Source organism: Rutilus rutilus, assembly GCF_951802725.1.
Source record: "Rutilus rutilus genome assembly, chromosome: 19".
NCBI classification, from domain to species: Eukaryota; Metazoa; Chordata; class Actinopteri; order Cypriniformes; family Leuciscidae; genus Rutilus; species Rutilus rutilus.
Genome location: NC_140232.1, coordinates 33879793 through 33903622, shown reverse-complemented (window position 1 = coordinate 33903622; position 23830 = coordinate 33879793). Strand labels below are relative to the sequence as shown.

The 23830-nt window shown below is 37.2% G+C and overlaps 3 protein-coding genes across 5 annotated transcripts in view; 1 reads left to right on the top strand and 2 right to left on the bottom strand.

The window, feature by feature from the left end:
• cltcl1 (clathrin, heavy chain-like 1) overlaps window positions 1-4205 on the bottom strand; it is a 54893-nt gene extending 50688 nt beyond the window's left edge. For both annotated transcript variants that reach the window (XM_084388611.1, XM_084388612.1), the window contains exon 1: window positions 3761-4205. In XM_084388611.1, coding sequence (XP_084244737.1) covers window positions 3761-3802 — 42 coding nt within the window. In that variant the 5' untranslated portion in view covers window positions 3803-4205. The remainder of the gene's footprint in view (window positions 1-3760) is intronic.
• An 895-nt stretch (window positions 4206-5100) lies between these two features.
• Window positions 5101-16705, bottom strand: LOC311278061 (B-cell linker protein). The gene is made up of 19 exons (XM_084388640.1): window positions 16334-16705; window positions 15482-15513; window positions 15359-15393; window positions 14382-14419; window positions 13822-13918; window positions 13202-13296; window positions 13036-13093; window positions 11630-11722; window positions 11500-11528; window positions 11372-11405; window positions 11201-11279; window positions 10647-10677; window positions 10539-10563; window positions 10339-10453; window positions 9293-9324; window positions 8858-8889; window positions 8678-8761; window positions 7541-7699; window positions 5101-5628 (listed from the first exon to the last, which is right to left on the bottom strand). Exons 1-19 carry the CDS (start codon window positions 16334-16336, stop codon window positions 5512-5514), a joined length of 1188 nt encoding a protein of 395 aa, XP_084244766.1. The 5' UTR covers window positions 16337-16705; the 3' UTR covers window positions 5101-5511.
• A 5111-nt stretch (window positions 16706-21816) lies between these two features.
• Window positions 21817-23830, top strand: part of LOC311278054 (uncharacterized protein) — a 54673-nt gene continuing 52659 nt past the window's right edge. For both annotated transcript variants that reach the window (XM_084388622.1, XM_084388623.1), the window contains exons 1-3: window positions 21817-21951; window positions 22064-22138; window positions 22552-23700. In XM_084388622.1, the coding sequence (XP_084244748.1) occupies window positions 21891-21951; window positions 22064-22138; window positions 22552-23700 (1285 nt within the window). In that variant the 5' untranslated portion in view covers window positions 21817-21890. The remainder of the gene's footprint in view (window positions 21952-22063; window positions 22139-22551; window positions 23701-23830) is intronic.

Sequence of the window (23830 nt, the reverse complement as noted above, 5' to 3'; positions counted from 1 at the left end):
ATTTAAATAAAATAGGGGATTTGTGCACGATTTAAATCATATTGATTTGAAGATCAATAAAATGAGATTTGAATGACTAGTGAAGCTTGCTGTATTTATATCGGTCTGTTGTTTTTCACTTTAACATTATTTATAAGACATGAGCTGAATGAACTGTGTCTATTTATAAAAGGACACACACACACACACACACACACACACACACACATTTATACATTCCCATTCAGGATCAAACTGTAACAATACAATCCAGCACTGAATGAACTCAAACACACATTCAAGACATAAAGCCGAGCTGCTAGAGGCCTAAAGTCCTGCCGGCTGCAGATTCTTGGCATTCTTTCACCAAACTGCACCGGCTGAGCGTTCGACACCGGAATGAGGAGAGAGAGAGAGAGAGAGAGAGAGAGAGAGAGAGAGAGAGAGAGAGAGAGAGAGAGAGAGAGAGAGAGAGAGAGAGAGAGAGACAGAGAGAGAGAGAGACAGAGACAGAGAGAGAGAGAGAGAGAGAGAGAGAGAGAGAGAGAGAGAGAGAGAGAGAGAGAGAGAGAAATCAAAAGAAAGCATGGAGGGACTGGGACTCTGGATCTCAAGAGACACGCTATAAAATTCCACAAATTACAACAAAATATCATCTCAAATCCCAGAGACTGCAGCATCTGGATTCAATCGGCAGGAGAGTGAATTCCAGATGTGTTTGAGGGATTCCAAGGCATTCTGTGAACGGCAAAGAAAACACAGCCCGTGGAAAGGTGAGGCCGGGACGATCCGCGAGACGCTCACACGTCTCTGTCACGGAGAATATTTTCAAAGGCGTGTAGAATGAAACTTCATTAGGGTTTGGCAACTGTGCCGAGGCTGTATGAACACCAAAATAACACTGTCCAATAGTTTCCGATGGATCCCGTCACGGAATACACACATTTAGTGCAGGAGACGAGAAGAGCACGTGAAGGAAAGTCTTTAACTCTTAAAAATAAAGGTTCTTTCCTGGCATTGATGGTTCCATGAAGAACCTTTAACATCCATTCCACAAAAGATTCTTTATAAGATTTTTTGGTAACACTTTATTTTACAGTGTCCTTGTTACATATGTTACATGTACTTACCATAGTAATAACAGTAAATTATGCATAATTACATGCAACTAACCCTCAACCAAATCCTAATCCTACCCTAACCCTATAGTAAGTACATGTAGTTAATTAATATTACTACACTGTAATTATATATTTAAGTACTGCGTAATATTAAGTAACTACATGTACTTACTATAGGGTTAGGAATAGGGTTTGGTTTAGTTAAGGGGTTAGTTGCATGTAATTACGCATAATTAACTGTTATTGCTATAGCAACTACATGTAACACGTGTAACACAGACACTGTAAAATAAAGTGTTACCAACTAAAGTGTAACCGATTTTTTTTTTAAATGTTCATCACACTAAGAAAAAAAAATGGTTCTTTTCAAACCTGATCAGTGAAAAGTTCTCTGAGGAACCACAAATGTTTCTATTGCATCGCTGCAAACAAGCTGTATTTTTAAGAGAAAGATCAATCACTGTCTCTTGACCAGAAAACAATAATCCTGCCATTCCCATCTTTTCACACTCAAGTGGGAAACTAATGCCTGATATAACTAATATATATATATATATATATATATATACATACATACATATCCAACTTTACCTGCATACATACATTACATAAAGAACACTCACAGGAGCTTGTTGCCTTTGGCTTGCTCAGTTGGGGATATTTGGGGATATTTAATTTAATTAATCAATCAACAATACTATTGATCAGCATTACCAAACGTGGACGTTTTCCACTAGAAACAAACATTGTTGTATTATTTTAATTTAATACTGTGAAGCTGCTTTGATACAATCTGTATTGTGAAAAGCGCTATATAAATAAACCTGACTTGACTTGCCTTGCCTCACGTAAAGCAATATTTACTACATAGCAAATCTCAACTTGATTGCTTGTATCATTTCAAAATGCAACTATAATATCACACAGCTCTAATCTGCTAAATGCAACTATTCATGAACACACACACACACACACACACACACACACACACACACACACACTCACACAAACACACACATACATTTTAAGATATTATCAACATTAACATCATGATTTTCTGTATATCTGCTTTGAAACTGTGCATTGTGAAACACTTTATTTCACATTGTCATTGTTACATGATGTTACATGTAGTTACTATAGTAATAACTATAAATGAAGCATAATTACATGCAACTAACCACCTAAACCAAACCCAACCCTAATCCTAACCCTATAGTAAGTACATGTAGTTGCTTAATATTACTCAGTACTTAAATGTATAATTACACTGTAACAATGACACCTTAAAATAAAGTGTAACCAAAAGCACAATATAAATACATTTTAAAACGTGGAAATCTTTCACAGCAGAGAACTGATTATCATCATAAATCACTATTATTAAGGCTGGAATAACAGATTTTTGCCTTGATTTGCACAACGAAATAGCACTTTGCAACACTTTTAAACAGCAGTGACGTTACGGTCCTCTCCGGAGTGTGTTTTAACACCGCACATGACAGCACTGTGCTGAATGTTGCATCTGTGAGGAAGGAATAGCGCATGACGGTGCAACACAGTTTCAGTACATCTGACTAATGCAGTATAGAGGAAAAAGAGACACAGACAGTGTTAATACGTCAGCATTAAAAGCTCAATGAAATCTGTAATGGGAAATGAACAACTTAATAGTCAGATTCAACACTGACAGGTTCCACCGACAACAACTTTCAGAAACTGTGTGAAATGATATAAACAACTGTGTAATTTCTTTTATAAAGCGAGACCTGGTTTCTATAAAGAGATATTAACAGTATTTCACTGTGCATACTGTACCTGCACTGACAAACATTGCATCGTGAGGCGTCAGCCTATTATTATTATTGAGTTTCATCATCTCTAAAACTCGCTGCAGCGACCCGCTTGTTTCACTACAGTAAGATATTGTTTCGCATGCCATGAAACAACTGCAACACAACTTTGTCACTGTGGCAATTTCCATCATGCAAATATTTACTGGCATATAATGTCAAGCATTTTTTGTACATGCTTTGTGATGATCTGAAACATTTCTAATTTGTGTATAATGATGAGTCCATATTACTGAACATGTAAGATTATCTGTAATAAGACTTAATGTTGGTTACTTAAAACACTGTAGGGCTATTGAAGTGGAATGCAAGACAGCAAAAATCTGATCAAATGCGGAAAACCTTTAAAGTAATATTGATCTGTCACAGCAGCTTGTGCATATATTTAGCTATAAAATAAAATAAAATTTAGCTATATAATAAAATAAAATAAACTTACATGATGTAGCTACATTATTTTAAATGTTGGATTTCAGGAATGCAAAGGGGAAAAAAGCATTCCATGATCTAAACTGTATTCATTCAAATGTCATGCAACTCTGTAACAAATTCGAACACGTCATGCAACGATGTTACAATGTACCGGTTCGTTGCCCTCATTCTTTTACACGTCAGGCTACAATGTAACATGTAACGCAACTCCATATTCTTTTAAATGTCACATATGTATCAAGTATGTAACTTGTGCGTGCATGAGCGCCGCGCGCGGGCGAGGCCGCTGATACATAGTTGCGTGTTTACAGTTTGACGGCTCGCGACGCGTCGAGCGGAAACACACCAATGTTGCGTGTGTTAGTGCGGTTTTACCTGCAGATGCTCCTGAAAGCGGATGGGTAAAATCTGCGCCATTCTCCAGGACCAACACTGAGAGGACAGGAGGAAGAGGAGGAAGAGGAGGAGGAGGAGGCGCAGATAAAGAGTTGTGTGTGTGTTCTGTTCCTCCGAGTTGTGTGTCCCGTTAGACACGGATATTCCGCGAATGCTCGTGAATCTCTTCTTTCTTCGGCCGGTCAGATTCACTCCAGGCAACTTCTCTGAGCGCTGCCGGACTCCTCCGCGTGAGAAAGTAGACCCGGGCGCACTGATCCGAGCTGAATGAGGGAGAAACTCCAGCGCTGCGGCGCAGATGCTGTAAACACTCTCTCACAGAAGCTGAGTGAGGGATATAGCAGTGAAACACAGGAGTTTTACAGATGAAGGGACTGTGAAGGGGTTTCGTGTACCCCTCCGCTCGAGACAAACATGTGACAGCAGGAACTCCCCCCCCACCACCACCTAAAAATACTGGGGTCTATTTCTGCACACTCACTCAGAGCAGGAACAACAGCAACACACAGGGCATTAACCCACTGTTATTTTAGTATCATTCATATAGTATTCGTTAACAATTTTATACAGTAGATATTTATTTGTATATTTTCAATTTTCAACATATTTTTCAATGTCAGCTTTACATTGTTTCGGTTTTTTATTGTTTTTTATTTCCATTTTAATTTAAAAAAAATATTTTAAGTAATTTAAGTACTTCAACTTAAACTAAAACTATAAAATATTCCTAAGGCAAGTAGCTGAAATATTTAATGAAAGTATATTCTACACATATAATATTTAATGAAAATATATTCTACACATTACTGAGTGATGTTAATTAACTACATTTACTAAATATAGGGTTAGGGTTTGGGGTTACACTTTATTTTAAGGTGTCATTGTTACAGTGTAATTATATATTTAAGTACTGAGTAATATTAAGTATCTCCCCCCAACCCCCCCACAAATTACGCCCCTGGTTGCAACAGTAAATATGCATAATTTACTGTTATTACTACAGTATGTACATGCAACACTATAAACTAAAGTTTTACCTTTATTTTTTTGAAGTTAACATCTATTTAAATGACCAGAAATGTTTTAAGTTAACAATGACAGCACTGCATTAAACAAAACGTAATAGAAAAGTACCATAGTATTCCTTGACATATCCATAAATACCATGGTACATGAACAGTACCATTCAGTTCTATGATCTCTATATTACAACAGTGTTATCGCCACAGTTTTGGATATGTACAGAAGCGTGGTACTGTTTGAAATATCCATCAATGTTTCAAAGATCTATCAAGTAAGAATTAATATGAAAATCATTTCAAAGTACCATTATATTGATAAATACTTTTTCAAACCACTTAACATTTACAATTATAGCTTGTCAGACTACGGATTCAAAGTAGCTTCACAACACTGCCACTGACATGAAGTCATTTTGATTTTAATCAATGTTTGTGTGATTGAAAAAAAAAAAAAAAAAAAAGGTCAGAAAGGTCACATGTTCCTTTATTCAAACTATTTAACACTAAGACAACAAATTGCTCTGTAAACATTACATATGTGCGTTTAGCTAAACTACATAGTCACCACATATAAAATCCCCAGACATGAAAGCCACTAACCACAAGACACTATCAACGTTTGACTGCATTACAAACATGATGGTATAAATAATTGAAGCTGTGTATGAGTGAGTGTTTGTATATGTAACGTCAGGTTGAGCGGGAGCATTAGGGCCGTACGGCGTGAGACAGGAGGGTGCTGTGTTTAGCTTGACTCTTACGGTCGATCAGCAGAATCGGGTTCTTCATGTGATGCGAGATCATCTCCTGCAAACTGCCGAAGAGCTGGAAAACACAGACAGAGATGATCAGAGCTATTGTATATTACTACTGTAATCCGTGTAAATTTGCTCTGACATTGACATTGAAATATGTCAATATGTAGTAGTGGCCAAAAGTGATGTCTAGAGGTGATGTTTGTTTTTAATGACCGTAAAAAGTTCTATTAAACCATCAAAATATGAGGAAAATATTTTATATTTTTGAGAAGGGAAGAACAAAACACTAACCTTGGTTAAAGTATTTATCTGACAAAATGATTTGGCAAAACAAAGCTACAAAAAGCATACACTGACTACAACATAATCAGTTATTAATATTTCATTCTTGTTTTTGAATGCTTTGCATGACAGCCTGACCACAAATTATGTCCACCCAATTTGGCATGTTTCACTGCAGTATTATCACCAAACAATCGACTCCAAGCACAACTACGCAATATGCTCTCAAAATGTTTGAGATAAAGGGTGAAGATGTGTGTGTATGTTCATAATGAACATATACTATAATGAACATGTATATATACTGCAATAATAATAGTAAAACAATACTTATTATCACTATTATTAATGATGATTCAAAGTGACTTGCTTAAATGTGATATTTTAGAAAATGGATGATAGAAAAAATTCTTCACACAAAAAAAATCTATAAAATATTTGGGGGGGAAAACATTTCAAAATCATCCAGCTGTGATTTCATGGTCACATGAGACCGAGATAGAGCTCAAAGGGATAGTTCGCCCAAAAATGATATTTAATCCATGATTTACTCACCCTCAAGCCGTTCGAGATGCATATGTCAATCTTTTTTCAGACGAACACATTTTCAGTTATTTTAGAAAATGTCTTAGATCTTCCAGTGGTTATAATGTGAAGCAATGGGGTCCAGCTGCTTCAAGACCGAAAATGTGCATGCATCCTTCACAAAAGTAATCCATCCGGCTCCAGGGGGATAAACGAAGGCCTTCCGAGGGTAATCCGTGCGGTTTTGTCGTAAAAATATACATATTTAAAACTTTATAAACGAAAATAACTGACTTCCGGTGGCGTAGAACGAACGTAGAGTTTTGTTTTGCTCTGCTCTCTGGCTGCGCTGTCACGTTCGTTCTACGTCACGACGCTTCCATCTCCATGAACGCGCGCCGACCGCCACCGGAAGTCAGTTATTTTCGTTTATAAAGTTTTAAATATGTATATTTTTACGACAAAACCGCACGGATTACCCTCAGAAGGCCTTCGTTTATCCCCCTGGAGCCGGATGGATTACTTTTGTGAAGGATGCATGCACATTTTCGGTCTTGAAGCAGCTGGACCCCATAGCTTCACATTATAACCACTGAAAGATCTAAGACATTTTCTAAAATAACTGAAAATGTGTTCGTCTGAAAAAAGATTGACATATGCATCTCGAACGGCTTGAGGGTGAGTAAATCATGGCTTAAATATAATTTTTGGGCGAACTATCCCTTTAAGCTTTTAAACAGTGTATATGGAAAATAATACATTTTAACATAATAAATGGGGGGGGCGGGCGCTTTAAGTTCATTTTAAATGTCATGGGACCAATCGTGGGACCAAATTCATTGTGCGTTCATGCCATGTCATAATTACCGTAACAATCCTGAACTGTAAAAAGCCTTCACGTGCTTGTAGAACTTGTAATTACAACGTGTAAACTCGTAATTTTCTGAGAGCTACGACTTGCTGTACCACCTGACCACTGCAGACTGAAGGCGTGTTCGACTTCGACCGATCGGTGTACGACATCAGAGTAGCGCGAGAGCAATCCGAAAGCACATGGAGCTTCGTTTACGGTGATTACGACAGCAACATGCACAGTTGCACCAAAACACTTCTGATCAGAGAACACAGAGACACAACATATGAGAGAAGCAGATCTTCCTCTCCTCCTCTACCTCTTCCGTCTTCTTGCCCTCTTTTCCCAGCGCGTAGTGTTGGGAGTCCTCTAGGAAGCGCACAGGGATGTTGTAAACGGTCTGATGGTAGAGAACGACCAGCGTGAAGGGCTGACGGCCATTCTGAGAGTTACTGTACCTGACCAGAAACGTGCCGTCCTGCGTGAACACAGGGGCAGAAACACACAGCCATGAAATATAGACTTGAGCAAAACTGGAGAGAAATGGCTCCAGATGTTAAGATTAAAAAACCACAAAAGTCCCTTACTCAAAATGAAAAAATTACTCTTTAAGAGTCCAAATGTCTAAATTCATGACAAATGATAAACATTATGTGGTTAGGGTTTAGGATAGTTGCTCAATTTCTGAACAGTGACTCAACTGAACATTCCCATTTAGATGATAAACATGAAGCATTTCAATAAAATACAAAATCACACATAAACAGACACGACTTGTTTATCCTGAGCATAGTTTCCTCCATGTGTATCTACATTTTTTATTACATATTTATGTAGATTTTATTTGTAACATGTTATTTTATATTTAAGTTTTTGATTTTATTGCGTAATTTCAGAACAACATTACCATTAGATGAAAATAAATAAAATATAAAATTGAAATAATAAAAAAATTTAAATATATATATATGTTTTTACGGTGTATTTTTTGTTATATTTTATTACTTAACTTCAGAACAACATTCCCATTTAGAGCAAAACAAATAAAATATAAAATAAGAATAATACAAATAAAAAAAACATGTTAAAATATGTACAGTTTACATGTTTTTTATTGCTTTATATCAGAACAACATTCCTATTTAGATAAAATAAAATAAATAAAAACATGTACATTTTACATGTTATTTTATTGCTTTATATCAGAACAACATTCCTATTTAGATAAAATAAAATAAATAAAAACATGTACATTTTACATGTTATTTTATGGCTTAATTTCAGAACAACATTCCCATTTAGATGAAAATAAAATTCATTAATATATATATATATTTTTTTTTTTTTTTACTTGATATTTTATATAATTTTATTACTTCATTTCAGAACAAGATTCCCATTGAGATGAAAAACATGCAGCGTTTAAATAAAATACAAATCACACAAAAACACACACCTTGTTAATCCTGAACAAGGTGTCCTCGGAAGTCTTACGGTCGCAAACTCCAGCAAACCACTCTCTGTCCTGAAGCCCCGCCCCCTGATCGTGATAAACACCACCAGCCAATCAGTTACTGAATAAAGAGGCAGTTTGCCACCAATCACATAAAGAGTTGACTGTGTGTGTTGTGTTTACCTGTGCAACTGGTTTTACTCCAAAAGAAAGCGCTGTATGAGGAAAGAGCATCAATGAATTAGGGAAGGACCGATATGGAAATTATGACTGAATCTGATAACAGTAATTGTTTTTATGCGACAGACATTGACAACAGTAACAAAGAGTTCTAACAGGAGTCAGATGAATCCTGTGCATTAGAAAAGATTAAACTGTTAAATTATTTTGACTCTTGTCGTGTGAAAAGGTGATTTAATTTAGAAAATACAAGCCCGCATATTAATGACTTCTAATATCAGCCAAATCTTCTAGACAAAATCACTATATACATCAATACTGATGTGGTCACTGATCTGACATCTCAAATAAATGTCAAATAAATGCCTTTATTAACCCTAAGTGTTCATGTCAAGCAATGGAGACTGAACTCTGACGGACAGAGAATGAGAAGCTCACCTGTGCTGTCCATAGATGGCGGTGGAGGAGGACTGGAAACAACATATTTACAGAAATTTGAGTTTGACAACGGATGAGGACGAGGCGAATGTGACAATGAAATGTGTTTCTCATATTTCACATGAAAAAAATAAAAGGAAAAAAAATGTTTTGCATAAAGAAGGTAATGGGACTATATTTTCATAACAATTACATATTGCCCTCGAATGCTCATGCGCTAAAGCAAACAAAACCAAAACTGTAAGACAGTAATGAAAAATCCAGGGTTATGATAGTTAACTAAATCTAAAACCATAAAAACATTTTCATTATTTGAAATCAAATAAAACATGAAAAACGTATTTTCTTTCAGCATATTGCCAAGTAACTTTTCTCATTTTCGTTTGGTTTAAGTGGAAGTACTTAAAAAAAGGCAAAAACTAATAGTAATAGTATAAAAATAGTATATAAATGATACTAAAACGACACTTGAAAAATCACCCAATATTTAATATATAAAATGTCTATATGTTTTGTTTTTTATTTTACATTTTATTTAATTTTATTGCTTAATTTTAGAGCAACACTCTATGGAAATAAATTTAGACGAAAATAAATAAAATATTAAATAAATATGTACACACACACACATATACATATACACACATATATATATGGTCTAAATTCAAAATGTTAGCAAAAGCTATAAATTATACTAAAATAACACATACTAAAATAATCCAAAATTTTTAAAATAAATTCAGCATGAATAGAAAGCTATGTAAAAAAAAGAAAGAAAATACAACCATGAGGTATACTAACATTTGTAATGGACATTTTACATGTTAAATGTTATTTTTTCACATTAGACTTATGAAAATTAAAATTTTGCTTTATATTGGATAACTGAGAATTGGGCGAGTTTGGAATAATTTTCATGAAATTTTTTGTCACAATGCAAATATTCTTACTGGACCCATAGGCTGAATATTTTATGCACTATATAATTTCATATTTTTTTCTTTTGATTTTAGTGTGAAATATCTCTGAAGGCTTCACAGACTCACCTGGGTTTGACTTCTTTGGGGACGATGATGGGAGGAATGGGTTTGCTGGTTAGTGTGGGTGAATGCGACTGGCCAGAAAAAGTGATGCTTCTGAGCTTCACATCTGGAGGCGGAGCTAAACAACCAGACAAGATGTCAAGTGAAGCTTTACGTGTGGCTCATATGGTCTACATCATCATGCATGAGTTAAAATCACTAACCTTTCTCACTGATCAGGAGCGAACTCTGAGGAAACCAACAAATAAATCAGATTTCAAGAGAAGAACACTGTACTGAGTGCATGCGTGTGAAACTAGGGCAGTACTCACAGAATGGGCTCTGGGAACAGGTGGTTTCATTCTGTAAGACAAGAAGAAATAGTATTACCAAACTAGATTTTGCTAACTAGATGCTCACCTGTGCAAAAGTCCCTACCAGGATGCCAGACATGATCTGAGAAGTTGCAGCAGATTGCCATACAGTTGCAAAAGAGTGATATTTAACACGTTGTGTGGCGGTTACTAAGGTGTTGCTAGGCAGATTCCTACTGGCCTAATTGAAGAGATTCCCGCTTCAAGTCTCTGTGATATTCTGGTCTCTACTGTATACTCGGGTCCCTCCTTTAATGTAAATTTGTTATTATTCTTCATTTTTGTATTTTACGTTTTCATTTTAATTTTAGTTAAAGTTTTAGTGTTTTTGTCATTAGTTATATTTTTAAATATATAGTATATATAGGTATATTTATAATTTTAATCAATATAATTTATTGCTGTCAAATCAGTTAATCGTGATTAATCACATCTAACATAAAAATGTATATGTATATATATGATTTTTATGCTTTTAGTAATATTATTAAGCCTGATATGGACATACGTACAGTGGTGATGGAGTGTCTCGAAGGCCTACACTTTTAGGGGGCATCGGCATACGGATCGGGTTTCGGGGTGTAGGAGGCTCTGGAAAAAAATAAAACAATGAATTGTAAATATTTAAGTCACCTTATCATTCTATAAAATCATTTTAAGCTATAAATTCATGGAGCACTGACCTGCTACAGGATCTAGATAGGTATCATCATCATCCTGACAGAAACAAAAATACAGTAATATTAAAATGATCACAAGGCCTCCGGCTTAATTTTTTTCTTTAGCATTTCCGATGCTCAGTCAAGCTTACCTGCCCTTCATTTGGGTCCAAGTAAACGTCTAGAAGGTCAGAGAGTACAGTTACTAAAAGTGCAGTGTGTCATCAACTAATAAAATCCAATATGAAAATATGAGTTTGATGAACACAGTCTTGAAATGACCTTCGTCGTTCTGAGGGGCCGGTGGAGGTCTCATCGGGGGTCTCTTAGGCGGGGCTTTTTTACCAGGTTTATCTTTACGGATCACCTCAGGGGCTGGAGACAGAGAATATAAAGTTTATTGCATATATGCCAACCATCTATCTCTGCATTACACTAGCATTCAAATCTCTGGGGTCAGGAAGAATGCATTAAATTGATCAAAAGTGAGAGTAAAAATGAATAATGTTACAAACACATTTCAAATAAATGCTGTTCTTTTTAACTTTCTTTTCATCAAAGAATCCTGAAAAATAAAATGTATCACGGTTTCCACAAACACACGAACTGCTTTCAGCATTGATAATAATCATAAATGTGTCTTGAGCAAATCATCATATTAGAATGATTTCTGAAGGATCATGTGACACTGAAGACTGGAGTAATGATGCTGAAAATTCAGCTTTGATCACAGGATATAAATTACATTTTAACATATAGTAACATAGAAAACATCTATTTTAAACTGTAAAAATATTTCACAATATTACTGTTTTTACTGCATTTTTAATCAAATAAATGCAGCCTTGGTGAGACTGTCAAAACATTAGAAAATCTTACTGACCGCAGGCTTTTGAGCGGTAGTGTGCATGAAGCTCAAGACTAGGATGTGTTCACACAAGCTGCATTTAAAACGAATCACAACCTTGAGGCACATTTTTAAAAGTTGAAATACTTTTAATTTAACAAAGTGTGTGCCTAAAAAACAATGCTGATGGTCTTGTTTTGCTTATATATCCCGACAGAACAGTTAAAGTGCCCCTGTTGTGAAAATCCAGCTTTTAATGTTGTTTATGTGTCTATGTGGTGTTTTTAATATGCTTTAAGACAAACCATGTGTAAGTTCATAAGTCGACACCATTGCTGAGTATTTTCTCCTTAAAACTGCAGTGAACCAAAGACAGCCTCAAAAACACGCTTTGAAATCGCTGGTGTTTCTGACGTCACAAACTACCTTGTAACCAATCAGATCAACGTGTGATCGTCAACCAGTGGATCTCGGGGAGTGGAGGCGGGGCTCATTTGCATATTCATAGAACCACTTGTACTAAATGAGGCAAGGGTGTCGAGTTACATTCAAGATATTTTAAGGCATAAATAATTATTTTTCAATGAAAAAAACTTTTAAATAATATGTCATTTTGGAGATCAAAGATGAGTTTTAATGGATAAAATCATTGACTACAAGGGGACTTTAAGAAAGCCAAGAAAATGAGGGGGAAATGTAAGTATGTAAACTATGTACTCTACACTGCACCAAAGCCCCAACAACAACAAACTCTTCATGCAGCACAGACACATGAGAGGATAGAGACTGAATGAACAGGCCGTCGAATGAACACCATTGATCAGAGTTCAAAGAGACTCACGTTTTCCATCATTGGGGTCGAGGTAAAACTCTTCTGCATCGTGAGGCGGCTCTGGCTTCTAGAAGCAAAACAAACACTGAATCTAAAAGTTGCACGTGCCTCTTTTGTTAAATTAAATCATATTAAAGACAGATATTGCAATAATTTGAGCATGAAGATGTTTTACTGTGCTTTTCCCGATCGGGAGGATCTTGGCTGGTCGTGGCGGCGGTGCTGCCTGTCTTTTGATAATACCAGGGTTTGGGCTTCTGTCTGGATAACCTGAGATAAGCAAACGCTATATTAGAAACTAAATAAAAAATATTAGCACATTAAATATAAATCACATTAATCAGAAGCATAATTAATTCCTATTAAAAATAGAAATAGAAAATAAAATACATGTGACATATTTTTAACAATCAATGCTAACATAACAAAGTCAGCCCTTCGTATGGTAATTTAGATAGATAGATAGATAGATAGAATGAATGAATGAATGATGGATGGATGGATGGATGGATGGATGAATGAAAGATGGATGGATGGATGGATGAATGAATGATGGATGGATGAATGATGGATGAATGAATGAATGAATGAATGATGGGTGGGTGGATGGATGGATGGATGGATGGATGGATGGATGGATGGATGGATGGATGAATGATGGATGGATGGATGGATGAATGAAAGATGGATGGATGAATGAATGATGGATGGCTGGATGAATGATGGATGAATGAATGAATGAATGAATGAATGAATGAATGAATGATGGGTGGATGGATGGATGGATGGACCTACCAAGGTAGACGTTCTCCTCTACTTGGCGAGGCTGGACTTTAATGGTGGGACGCTCACATGGTGGGGCTTCATATGTATCACCATCTTCCTCATCCTCCTGTAAATGCACAGATTAAGGTAAACAACGATCTTGTTCAGATGTGTCTACAATAAAATATGTCAAATAATATAATATAACAGCTCAGATGCATCACAGGTCACAAGTGGTAAACTGTAATAATGAATGATGCCTTTATGGTAAAAAAAAAAAGGAGAAGGAGAAAGGAGAAAGGGGGGGGGGGGGGGATAAAAGGAATAAAAACGGCATGTCACTGAAAAAAAGGAAATACTCAGAAGATTGACAGTAGATGCATGTATCAGGATGATGTCATGAAAGCGTTTCATAAAAATCAGCAGCAATTATCTATTGGTAGGGGAAGTGATACCTTGTGGTGACAAAAGCAACAGGAAGAAAGATTAACACTGCGGTTCCCACACTTTTTAACCTGTGTGTGTGTGTGTGTGTGTGTGTGTGTGTGTGTGTTTTAGACAGGTGATCTTTGCACAGTAACGTTACTTACAAATTCCCCTTCTGGCCAGCCGTATGCAGAGCTGTTATCTGTGTTTGAGAGTTGGAATGAGATCACACAAAGTTTGAAGAAACAAAAATACATTTATAAATCATTACAATACTGCATTTCTTTCTTTCTTGTGTGTGTGGCGGCCGGCAAACCGAGTATTAGTGCATTTCCGCCACTTTTATGAAGCGATGGCAGACAATCAAATAGACGAAAAAAAAAAAAAAAAGTAAATATATCCGAACTCTGAATAATCATCACGCGAAGTAACTAGTAGTGACTGGATATACAACGGCAGCAAAAATAAAAAACGATAAACAGTAAAACAAAATAAAACAAGTAACCCTGTATAATTTATTCATGCCGCGGTGCTTGCTGGGAATTTGAGTTGTTGTTAGAATCCCTCAAAACGCTCACGTTCGACAGAAACGCAGGAAATAAGACATACAAAGCAAAAACGCTTGCTTTTGATTATTTAAGTCTTTGGTGCTCTAATTTTTTTTCTTTTCTTTTCTTTTTTTACTGTTTAAAGCACTCAAGACGCGCGCGTCGAGACCGAGACATCAAACAAAAAAAATCCCCACAAATTCAAATAACGTGAGCCGATCATTTGCAAACTAACCAACCTCTGCCTTTTGAAAGGTCTGTATGTGTTCACATTGTAGCTGATATTCACTGCGGTTGCCAAACTTCTTGTATTATTCATATATGTAGCCTACAGATGATATAATAATAATGATTAAAAGTAAAAATGTAGCTTGTTAATATGAGGTTAAATTAAAATATTGCCTACGTGAACGGTGATTCAATCAAACTGATTGAATAAAATAAATAGTGATTGAAAGACTGATTAGTAGAAGTAAACTTTTTATTATTATTATCCCCTAGCTTAATTTTCACCTAAAGTCTAAGGGAAATACGTGGATGTTTTAATCTTTTGACTGTTTTTACACAGGTAAAGCCTATTGTCATGAATGCACCTGTTCTCCTGGGAGGGGCGGGTGGTCCACCATGTCTGTACAGAAGAAAAATAACAGGTAAATCACAGTAATGTATGAGGTGTACATGAGAAAATTTTTATGTTTGATGAAAAAATCACTTACAGTACAGATGTTTTCAACTTCTCAAAGAAACTCTAAAAATAAAGAAATCTCCATTTTATGAGCAATAAAACTCATAAACTCCATTTTATGAGCAATAAAACTTTTCTCTGGTGACCAAAACACGTACACATTTCGATTGAAGACCTTTATATTTCCCAAGTCAGGTAATGTTTAACAAGAACATTATGTATCGATCTTTAGGTTTTGTTAAACAGTTCCCGGATGGTAAAAGATTGTGTAAATGTGGATGAAGCATGCATAAATGCAATATACAAGTAATATTATAAATATAAACAATGTCAGAGAAAAACACATAGCACATCACTTTTTCTTTCACAACTATTCAATACATAAAAAGCTGTTTTAATTTAGAGGAATAAAAACAGGTTCAGTAATGTTTTGACTGAAGGTGAGGGAAATTAAATTAAATTAGATTAAATATCACAGAAATAAATGAGCATACTGTACTGTATACTGACAGCACAAAGCGCCGTAACTGGTGTGACTAGGCAAGGGGAAGCTGAAACGTTGCTATTTTCCGGTTTTTATCAGATCAGTGGTTCAACTGCATCATGTAGAGAACAATGCAATGCTTTGTTTAATGCGAACGAGGAGCTGAAACATTTTAAAGCAGAAAATAACTAACCTACAGTACAGTATCTGACATCAGTTACAGGTAATAAATGAAACTACTGCCTGGATGTTGCCACACCATATTATGATTACGTTGATGTTCACGTATAAAACAGCATTTGAAACCAACTCAAAATGCCCATAACATGTCAATTTTGTCTGGAATCCTAAATGTAGAGCATGCAACTCATTATATAAATATGAATAATTGTACTTTACCATGATGCATGAGGTGTTCAGTTCATCAGGAAGCTCTCTCCTGTAAGGTATGGATGCAAATATCCTAGAACTTTGTATAAGAGGACAGTAAGTAGCGTGCTGACAGTGTGTGTGTGAGTTTGAGTATTTGCATAGCAGGTGGATGATTTAGCAGGTAGCTGATTATCCCTGTTAACAGAAAGTCCTTCGACCGGCTCGAAGTTGACTAAAGAACTTTGTTCTCTCTCTCGTCTGATGTTTAGATGCATCTGACCACAGACGGAGCGCTGTCAGAAAGAAGAAGTGTTATCAAGCCTTTCAGAGGAACAGAGTTTGGTGACATGAGACAGAACATCACAAGAGACGTCTGTGTCTGTGCAGCACGACACCTGTGAACGTCTCCAAACCCTGGTGATCATCATCAGTTCCTGATCTCAACCTGCTGATGGCAGTGTGAACGCATCTAACAACATTCATACACACAAATGGACCATGATGTGGCCCAATTTTCACTGCATGAAGTTTAAAGGAAACAAATCATTTTAATGCGGGGAACAGCAGTTTCTCTCTGATAATCACTGATGAAACTAGGTTTTGATGGAGCAGGTAAAACAACATATGTAGGTAGCTTTACAAAAATTGCAAGCATCCGGTAAATACGTACTTGCTTTATCTCCCTATGGAAACATTTCAACAAAAAACAAAACAAAACAAAAAATCTGCTCCCCAAGACTGCATTTATTTGCATATTGAACCGTAAGAAACAGTAATATTGTGAAATATTATTACAATTTTAAATAACTCTTTTTTTATGTGAATGTATAGTAAAGTGTAATTTATTCCTGTGATCAAAGCTGAATTTTCAGCATCATTACTCCAGTCTTCAGTGTCACATGATCCTTCAGAAATCATTCTAATATGTTGATTGGCTGCTCAAGAATTATTATCAATGTTGAAAACATTTTATATGTTTGTGGAAACCGTGATACATTCTATTTTTCAGGATTCTTTGATGAATAGAAAGCTTAAAAGAACAGAATGACCACATGTTCTAACAAAATTCACACACACAGATGGACCATGATTTGGCCTGGTTTGCACTGCATCAAGATTAAATTAAACAGATTATTTTAATGCAGAGGACAGCAGTTTCTCTCTGATAATAGTTGGTTAAACTATCCATTAAAATGTAGGTTGTTTTTGATGGAGCAGTTGAAACAAGATATGTAGCTTACAAACAATGCAAACATATGTACTTCCCTCTGAAAACATATCTGATCAAAAATCTTTCTAACTTCCTGGAAACTGTAATACAATTTATTTTTCAGGATTCTTTGATGAATAGAAAGTTCAAAAGAACTTGGCCGGGTTTGCACTGCATTCAAATTTTTCAAGCTTCTCCAACGAAGATTTTTTTCAAACCTCCAACACAACTAACACATCACCTAATGCAACTAACACAGCCTCCAACGCAACTAACACATCACCTAATGCAACTAACACAGCCTCCAACGCAACTAACACAGCCTCCAACGCAACTAACACATCACCTAATGCAACTAACACAGCCTCCAACGCAACTAACACAGCCTCCAACGCAACTAACACATCACCTAATGCAACTAACACATGACCTAATGCAACTAACACAGCCTCCAACGCAACTAACACATCACCTAATGCAACTAACACAGCCTCCAACGCAACTAACACATCACCTAATGCAACTAACGCAGCCTCCAACGCAACTAACACATCACCTAATGCAACTAACGCAGCCTCCAACGCAACTAACACATCACCTAATGCAACTAACACAGCCTCCAACGCAACTAACACATCACCTAATGCAACTAACACAGCCTCCAACGCAACTAACACATCACCTAATGCAACTAACACATGACCTAATGCAACTAACACAGCCTCCAACGCAACTAACACATCACCTAATGCAACTAACACATGACCTAATGCAACTAACACAGCCTCCAACGCAACTAACACATCACCTAATGCAACTAACACAGCCTCCAACGCAACTAACACATCACCTAATGCAACTAACGCAGCCTCCAACGCAACTAACACATCACCTAATGCAACTAACGCAGCCTCCAACGCAACTAACACATCACCTAATGCAACTAACACAGCCTCCAACGCAACTAACACAGCCTCCAACGCAACTAACACATCACCTAATGCAACTAACACAACCTCCGACGCAACTAACACATGACCTAACGCAACTAACGCAGCCATCCAACGCAACTAACGTGTCACCAAATGCAACTACAACGACAACTCGGGCTTCCTTGTGTGAGTGTTTCTTGTTTTGGATTAATTCACTATGGCATATATTATTTTGTGTGAAATTACATTAACTGATGGGTTTGATGTTTCTGTCATAAATGGAAGTTGTGCGAATCCAGATCTGTGCTGTTCTGGAGTGAATAACTCCTGTTTTTTCAAGAATTATAAAAAAAAAATCTGCAAATAAACTCATAATTTGTACTAAAATAGTCTAAATGTTTAGTTTTCAAAGTTTTATAGCTTAAGACGTCCTCCCTATTATAAACGAAGCATTTATTTAATCAAGCTCTAATTACGGCTCGTTGTGGATCCTATGGTGAGGTGACGTCACCTAGCACCAGTCGAGTTTTCAATACAATTTTAAAAAGCTGGTTATGTCTATTTTTATGTTTCTGCGCAAGTTCAGCAGACAGTGAGGTTCGGGATCAGATGTAGCTGTTAATCTTCGTGGATGACCGTGAATTGGCGGTGGCCTATTGTATTATTATCTCGTAGTAGGCTAGCCTATAGGCTACATTTTAATGCATCTTCTCTGTTTAATAAGCCAAGCTCAGTCTGTTGTTAATGAAATCGAAAGAAATTAATGTTGTATGAAATCGTCAAACTGGTCTATTGTCAATTATGACCGGATTTGATTGAAACTGTCGGGCAGTGTTGTTGATCTGTATTGTTGAAAACTTAAAACAATTGAACAGAATTGTGAAATATCCGGTCTCATGTTATATGAGCAGAACTAAACTATGTTTTGGGGAAATATTAGATTCCTGACCACTTTTACAGTCTATAGGCCTTAGGTCTAGAGAGATGCGCTAAAGCACAGCCAGGGATGATGCGTAAAAAGCGCTCTTCTTTGGTCAGGACCAAGGAGAGCGATCGCGGATGGGTCCGTCCTATGCACCGAAACTTTTTACAATGCAACAAAATATTTAAAGAGCATCAAGCTAAAATCTCTATAATTTAAGCACGGATAATATAACAGTATATTAGTCAGTCATTTATATTAGGTTAAACAGTGATTTGATAACATTTTTAATTTAAGGCCCACCCACAATTGGTCTGGCCCATCCAAAACTGGAATCCTGGCGCCGTGCCTGCTCACAGGTATTCAGAAACATTCATAGTGGAAACTCCACTGCTCGGTTAAGTCTTCGTCGTCGGTTAGGAACCTGGGTGTGCTCTTTGATACCAATCTTTCATTTGAAAGGCATGTGTCTAGTATCTATAAAACCGCATTTTTCCATCTTAAAAATGTATATAAATTACGTCATATGCTCTCAATGACAAATGCAGAACAATTAGTTAATGCGTTCATGACATCAAGGCTAGATTATTGTAATGCTATAATGGGTGGTTGCCCTGCGTGCTTAATAAATAAACTACAGCTGGTCCAAAATGCAGCAGCTCGAGTTCTTACCAGAACCAGGAAGTATTTTAAAATATTGCTGATTACTTACAAAGCCCTATATGGTTTAGCTCCGCAGTACTTGAGCGAGCTCTTAACGCATTATAGTTCTTCACGTCTATTGCGATCTCAAATTTCCGGCCAGTTGATAATACCTAGAATATAAAAATCGACTGCTGGCGGTAGATCCTTTTCCTATTTAGCACCAAAACTTTGGAACAGTCTTCCTAACATTGTCCGGGAAGCAGACACACTCTGTCAGTTCAAATCTAGACTAAAAACACATCTCTTTGGCTTAGTGTACACATTATAGACTTCTAATTCAATGTTAGGCTGCATAGTTTAGGTCAGCCGGATCCGGGAACACTTCCCATGAATCCTGATGTACTTGTTACATCATAAGAAGGATGGCGTCTATGCTAATATTAGTCTCTCTGTTTATCCCGAGGTTTACCGCAGTCTGCCAGATCCAGGCCGTATCCAGATCTGACGAAGGACCTGCGCTTGTACACGACGACAACACAGTCCTGAAGTGTCAACTAGTCTCTCCCCTGTGAAGGCCTCCTTCCCTTCCCTATACCTCTGTACAGATAAAACACTGTCGTTTAGCTACGCGGATGCGATAAATAATTCTGTATTATAAATTTTTAAGGCCAGACAAGTAGCTTGTTGAGGGTTGATTTGTAAAGAAGGACTACACGCCTGCGCACATATATATTAAAACGCGCACACCTATGGACTGAACACGTGATGCGCATGTGCGCGGTGTCGGTGTTTGTGCAGAGGTTTACGTAGAGGTTGCGTAGGTTTGCACAGAGATAACTGAAAATCGTTTGCACCCTGGAACCTATTTCTGGGAGTGCTTTCTCGAGCCACCAAGCACTGTTTTGTGCAGATGGGCGGCCGGAGCGCGTTGAGGGTTTTCTGTAAGAACAGTGTCGTGTTAGCGGCCCCTAAGTTAATAACTAATGATCTTCACAACGGAAGTGAATCAATCAATCAAAACTAACTTTAGCTGGACAATAACTTTATCCTAGAGCTGCTGTAAAGCTAAAACAATCTGTTACTGTAATTTCCTATTATCACTGTAAAGCTGCTTTGAAACAATATTGTTAAAAGTATTTTAACAAGTAAAATATTGTTGTACATATTGTTAAAAGCGCTATATAAATGAATGTGACTTGACTTGACATGACACATCGACATGACACATGATAAGGGAAAAACTCTGAAGGTGAACCAAAACATTTTTAAAATGAAACGAAACAAATTAGTAAAACGTGGATCGTGTGATCATCTAGAGCAACAGCTTCTCTGAGTTTTCCTGAGAAATATGATTCTGTTTGGATCAATACAGCTAGACTGACTATAAAATAAACATCTCTGTGACCCAGCAGATGCGTAGTGTTAAAAATAGGTGAAACAATTATGATCTAACTTCAATATGTTATTTATTTCAATAAGTAACTTATTATTCAATTATTTCACTAAGTAACTAAGTTATTTAAAACTATAAGTGGTACAAAGTGCCAAAGTGTCATCGCTTTACTTGAATATCTTCACTATTAAAAAGAAAATATAAATTTGGATGGTTTTGTGCGGGTGTAACACTGTCGGTGCGATAGAAAGAACAGGAAAGAAATTCCTGCACACTGTTACTGGTAATCTTCATCCTTCATCAGGGTATTTTAATAGTGTCTTAAAAGAATCCAGTATTTCAGGATATCTGTACACTTCATGATGAAAGAATACTGACAGTGTAGGTTGGCAGGGGGCTGGACTCAAAACTATCCGGAGCACAAAAAGGAGAAGATGTGGGTCAGAAGATCACTGACAGAGACCTGACACACACTGATCCTGATGGCTCCCGCTGTGATTCTCATCGGCTGTCTGCTGGCCACAATGAGCTGCTTAACCACAGGTAACGTTCACATCAGCTGCACTGTTTTTATGTCAGTTTTTGATATCGTTTTCATCTGTAAATGCTTCAGGTTATCCGATTGTTGAAATTAAACATTTCTTTTATTCCACAGCTCAGCAACTTGCTCCGACCACCACTTCAAGTACCTCATCACCACCAACCACAACTACAGTTCATCCACCAGCATGTAAAAACCTGAATATTTAAACGATATTTTACAATGCTAATTTTAAACTTCTCAAACTATTCTAATCTGTTATACTGTACAACACATTCCTATGCCTTTAAGAATATAATTTACAAAAGTGTGCAATTTAATTCTATTAGTGTAAAACATCCAGAAATAGTTCCTTGTCTTCTTAAGAGGTGTAACTGCATCTTGCTTTAGACAGAGCTCTGTGTCTCTATACTGATCTGTTCATTAGTGAGAGATTTTCAGTTTTCGTTTAGCAATTTTGCTCTAACAATCCAACAAGTGTGTTGAGAGATTGCGATGGCACTGCAGTCAGTGCCACTGTAATTGATATTGTATTTATTGAAAAATGAATTCTGAATATTCTCATACACAACAACGTTCTTGACATGTCACTTTCTCTATAGCTTCGAATACCACAACTGCAAACCCTACTGCAAACCCTCCAATCAACTCCACTGCAAACCCTCCAATCAACTCCACTGCAAACCCTCTAATCAACTCCACTGCAAACCCTCCAATCAACTCCACTGCAAACCCTCCAATCAACTCCACTGCTAACCCTCCAATCAACTCCACTGCAAACCCTCCAATCAACTCCACTGCAAACCCTCTAATCAACTCCACTACAAACCCTCCAATCAACTCCACTGCAAACCCTCCAATCAACTCCACTGCAAACCCTCTAATCAACTCCACTGCAAACCCTCTAATCAACTCCACTGCAAACCCTCTAATCAACTCCACTGCAAACCCTCTAATCAACTCCACTGCAAACCCTCTAATCAACTCCACTGCAAACCCTCTAATCAACTCCACTGCAAACCCTCCAATCAACTCCACTGCAAACCCTCCAATCAACTCCACTGCAAACCCTCCAATCAACTCCACTGCAAACCCTCCAATTAACTCCACTGCAAACCCTCCAATCAACTCCACTGCAAACCCTCCAATCAACTCCACTGCAAACCCTCTAATCAACTCCACTGCAAACCCTCTAATCAACTCCACTGCAAACCCTCCAATCAACTCCACTGCAAACCCTCCAATCAACTCCACTGCAAACCCTCTAATCAACTCCACTGCAAACCCTCCAATCAACTCCACTGCAAACCCTCCAATCAACTCCACTGCAGACCGTCCAATCAACTCCACTGCAAACCCTCCAATCAACTCCACTGCAGACCGTCCAATCAACTCCACTGCAAACCCTCCAATCAACGCCACTGCAAACCCTCCAATCAACTCCACTGCAAACCCTCTAATCAACTCCACTGCAAACCCTCCAATCAACTCCACTGCAAACCCTCTAATCAACTCCACTGCAAACCCTCCAATCAACTCCACTGCAAACCCTCCAATCAACTCCACTGCAAACCCTCCAATCAACTCCACTGCAAACCCTCCAATCAACTCCACTGCAAACCCTCCATTCAACTCCACTGCAAACCCTCCAATCAACTCCACTGCAAACCCTCCAATCAACTCCACTGCAAACCCTCCAATCAACTCCACTGCAAACCCTCCATTCAACTCCACTGCAGCTCCACCCAAAGGTAGCTCATCTGTGTGTTTGTGTGTGTACTAGGAAACACAAAGAATAGTGAAAAAATTGTGGAAACTGCGATACATTTTTTTTTTTAAGGATTCTTTGATGAATCGAAAGTTCAAAAGATAAGCATTTAC

Excerpts from the sequence above, each read along its gene's own strand:
- LOC311278061 (XM_084388640.1), bottom strand. Across the intron at positions 13,094-13,201 it reads TCCCGATCGGGAAAAGCACA|AAGCCAGAGCCGCCTCACGA; the intron begins GTAAAACATCTT and ends TTTTGCTTCTAG. Across the intron at positions 11,529-11,629 it reads GGCCCCTCAGAACGACGAAG|ACGTTTACTTGGACCCAAAT; the intron begins GTCATTTCAAGA and ends CTGACCTTCTAG.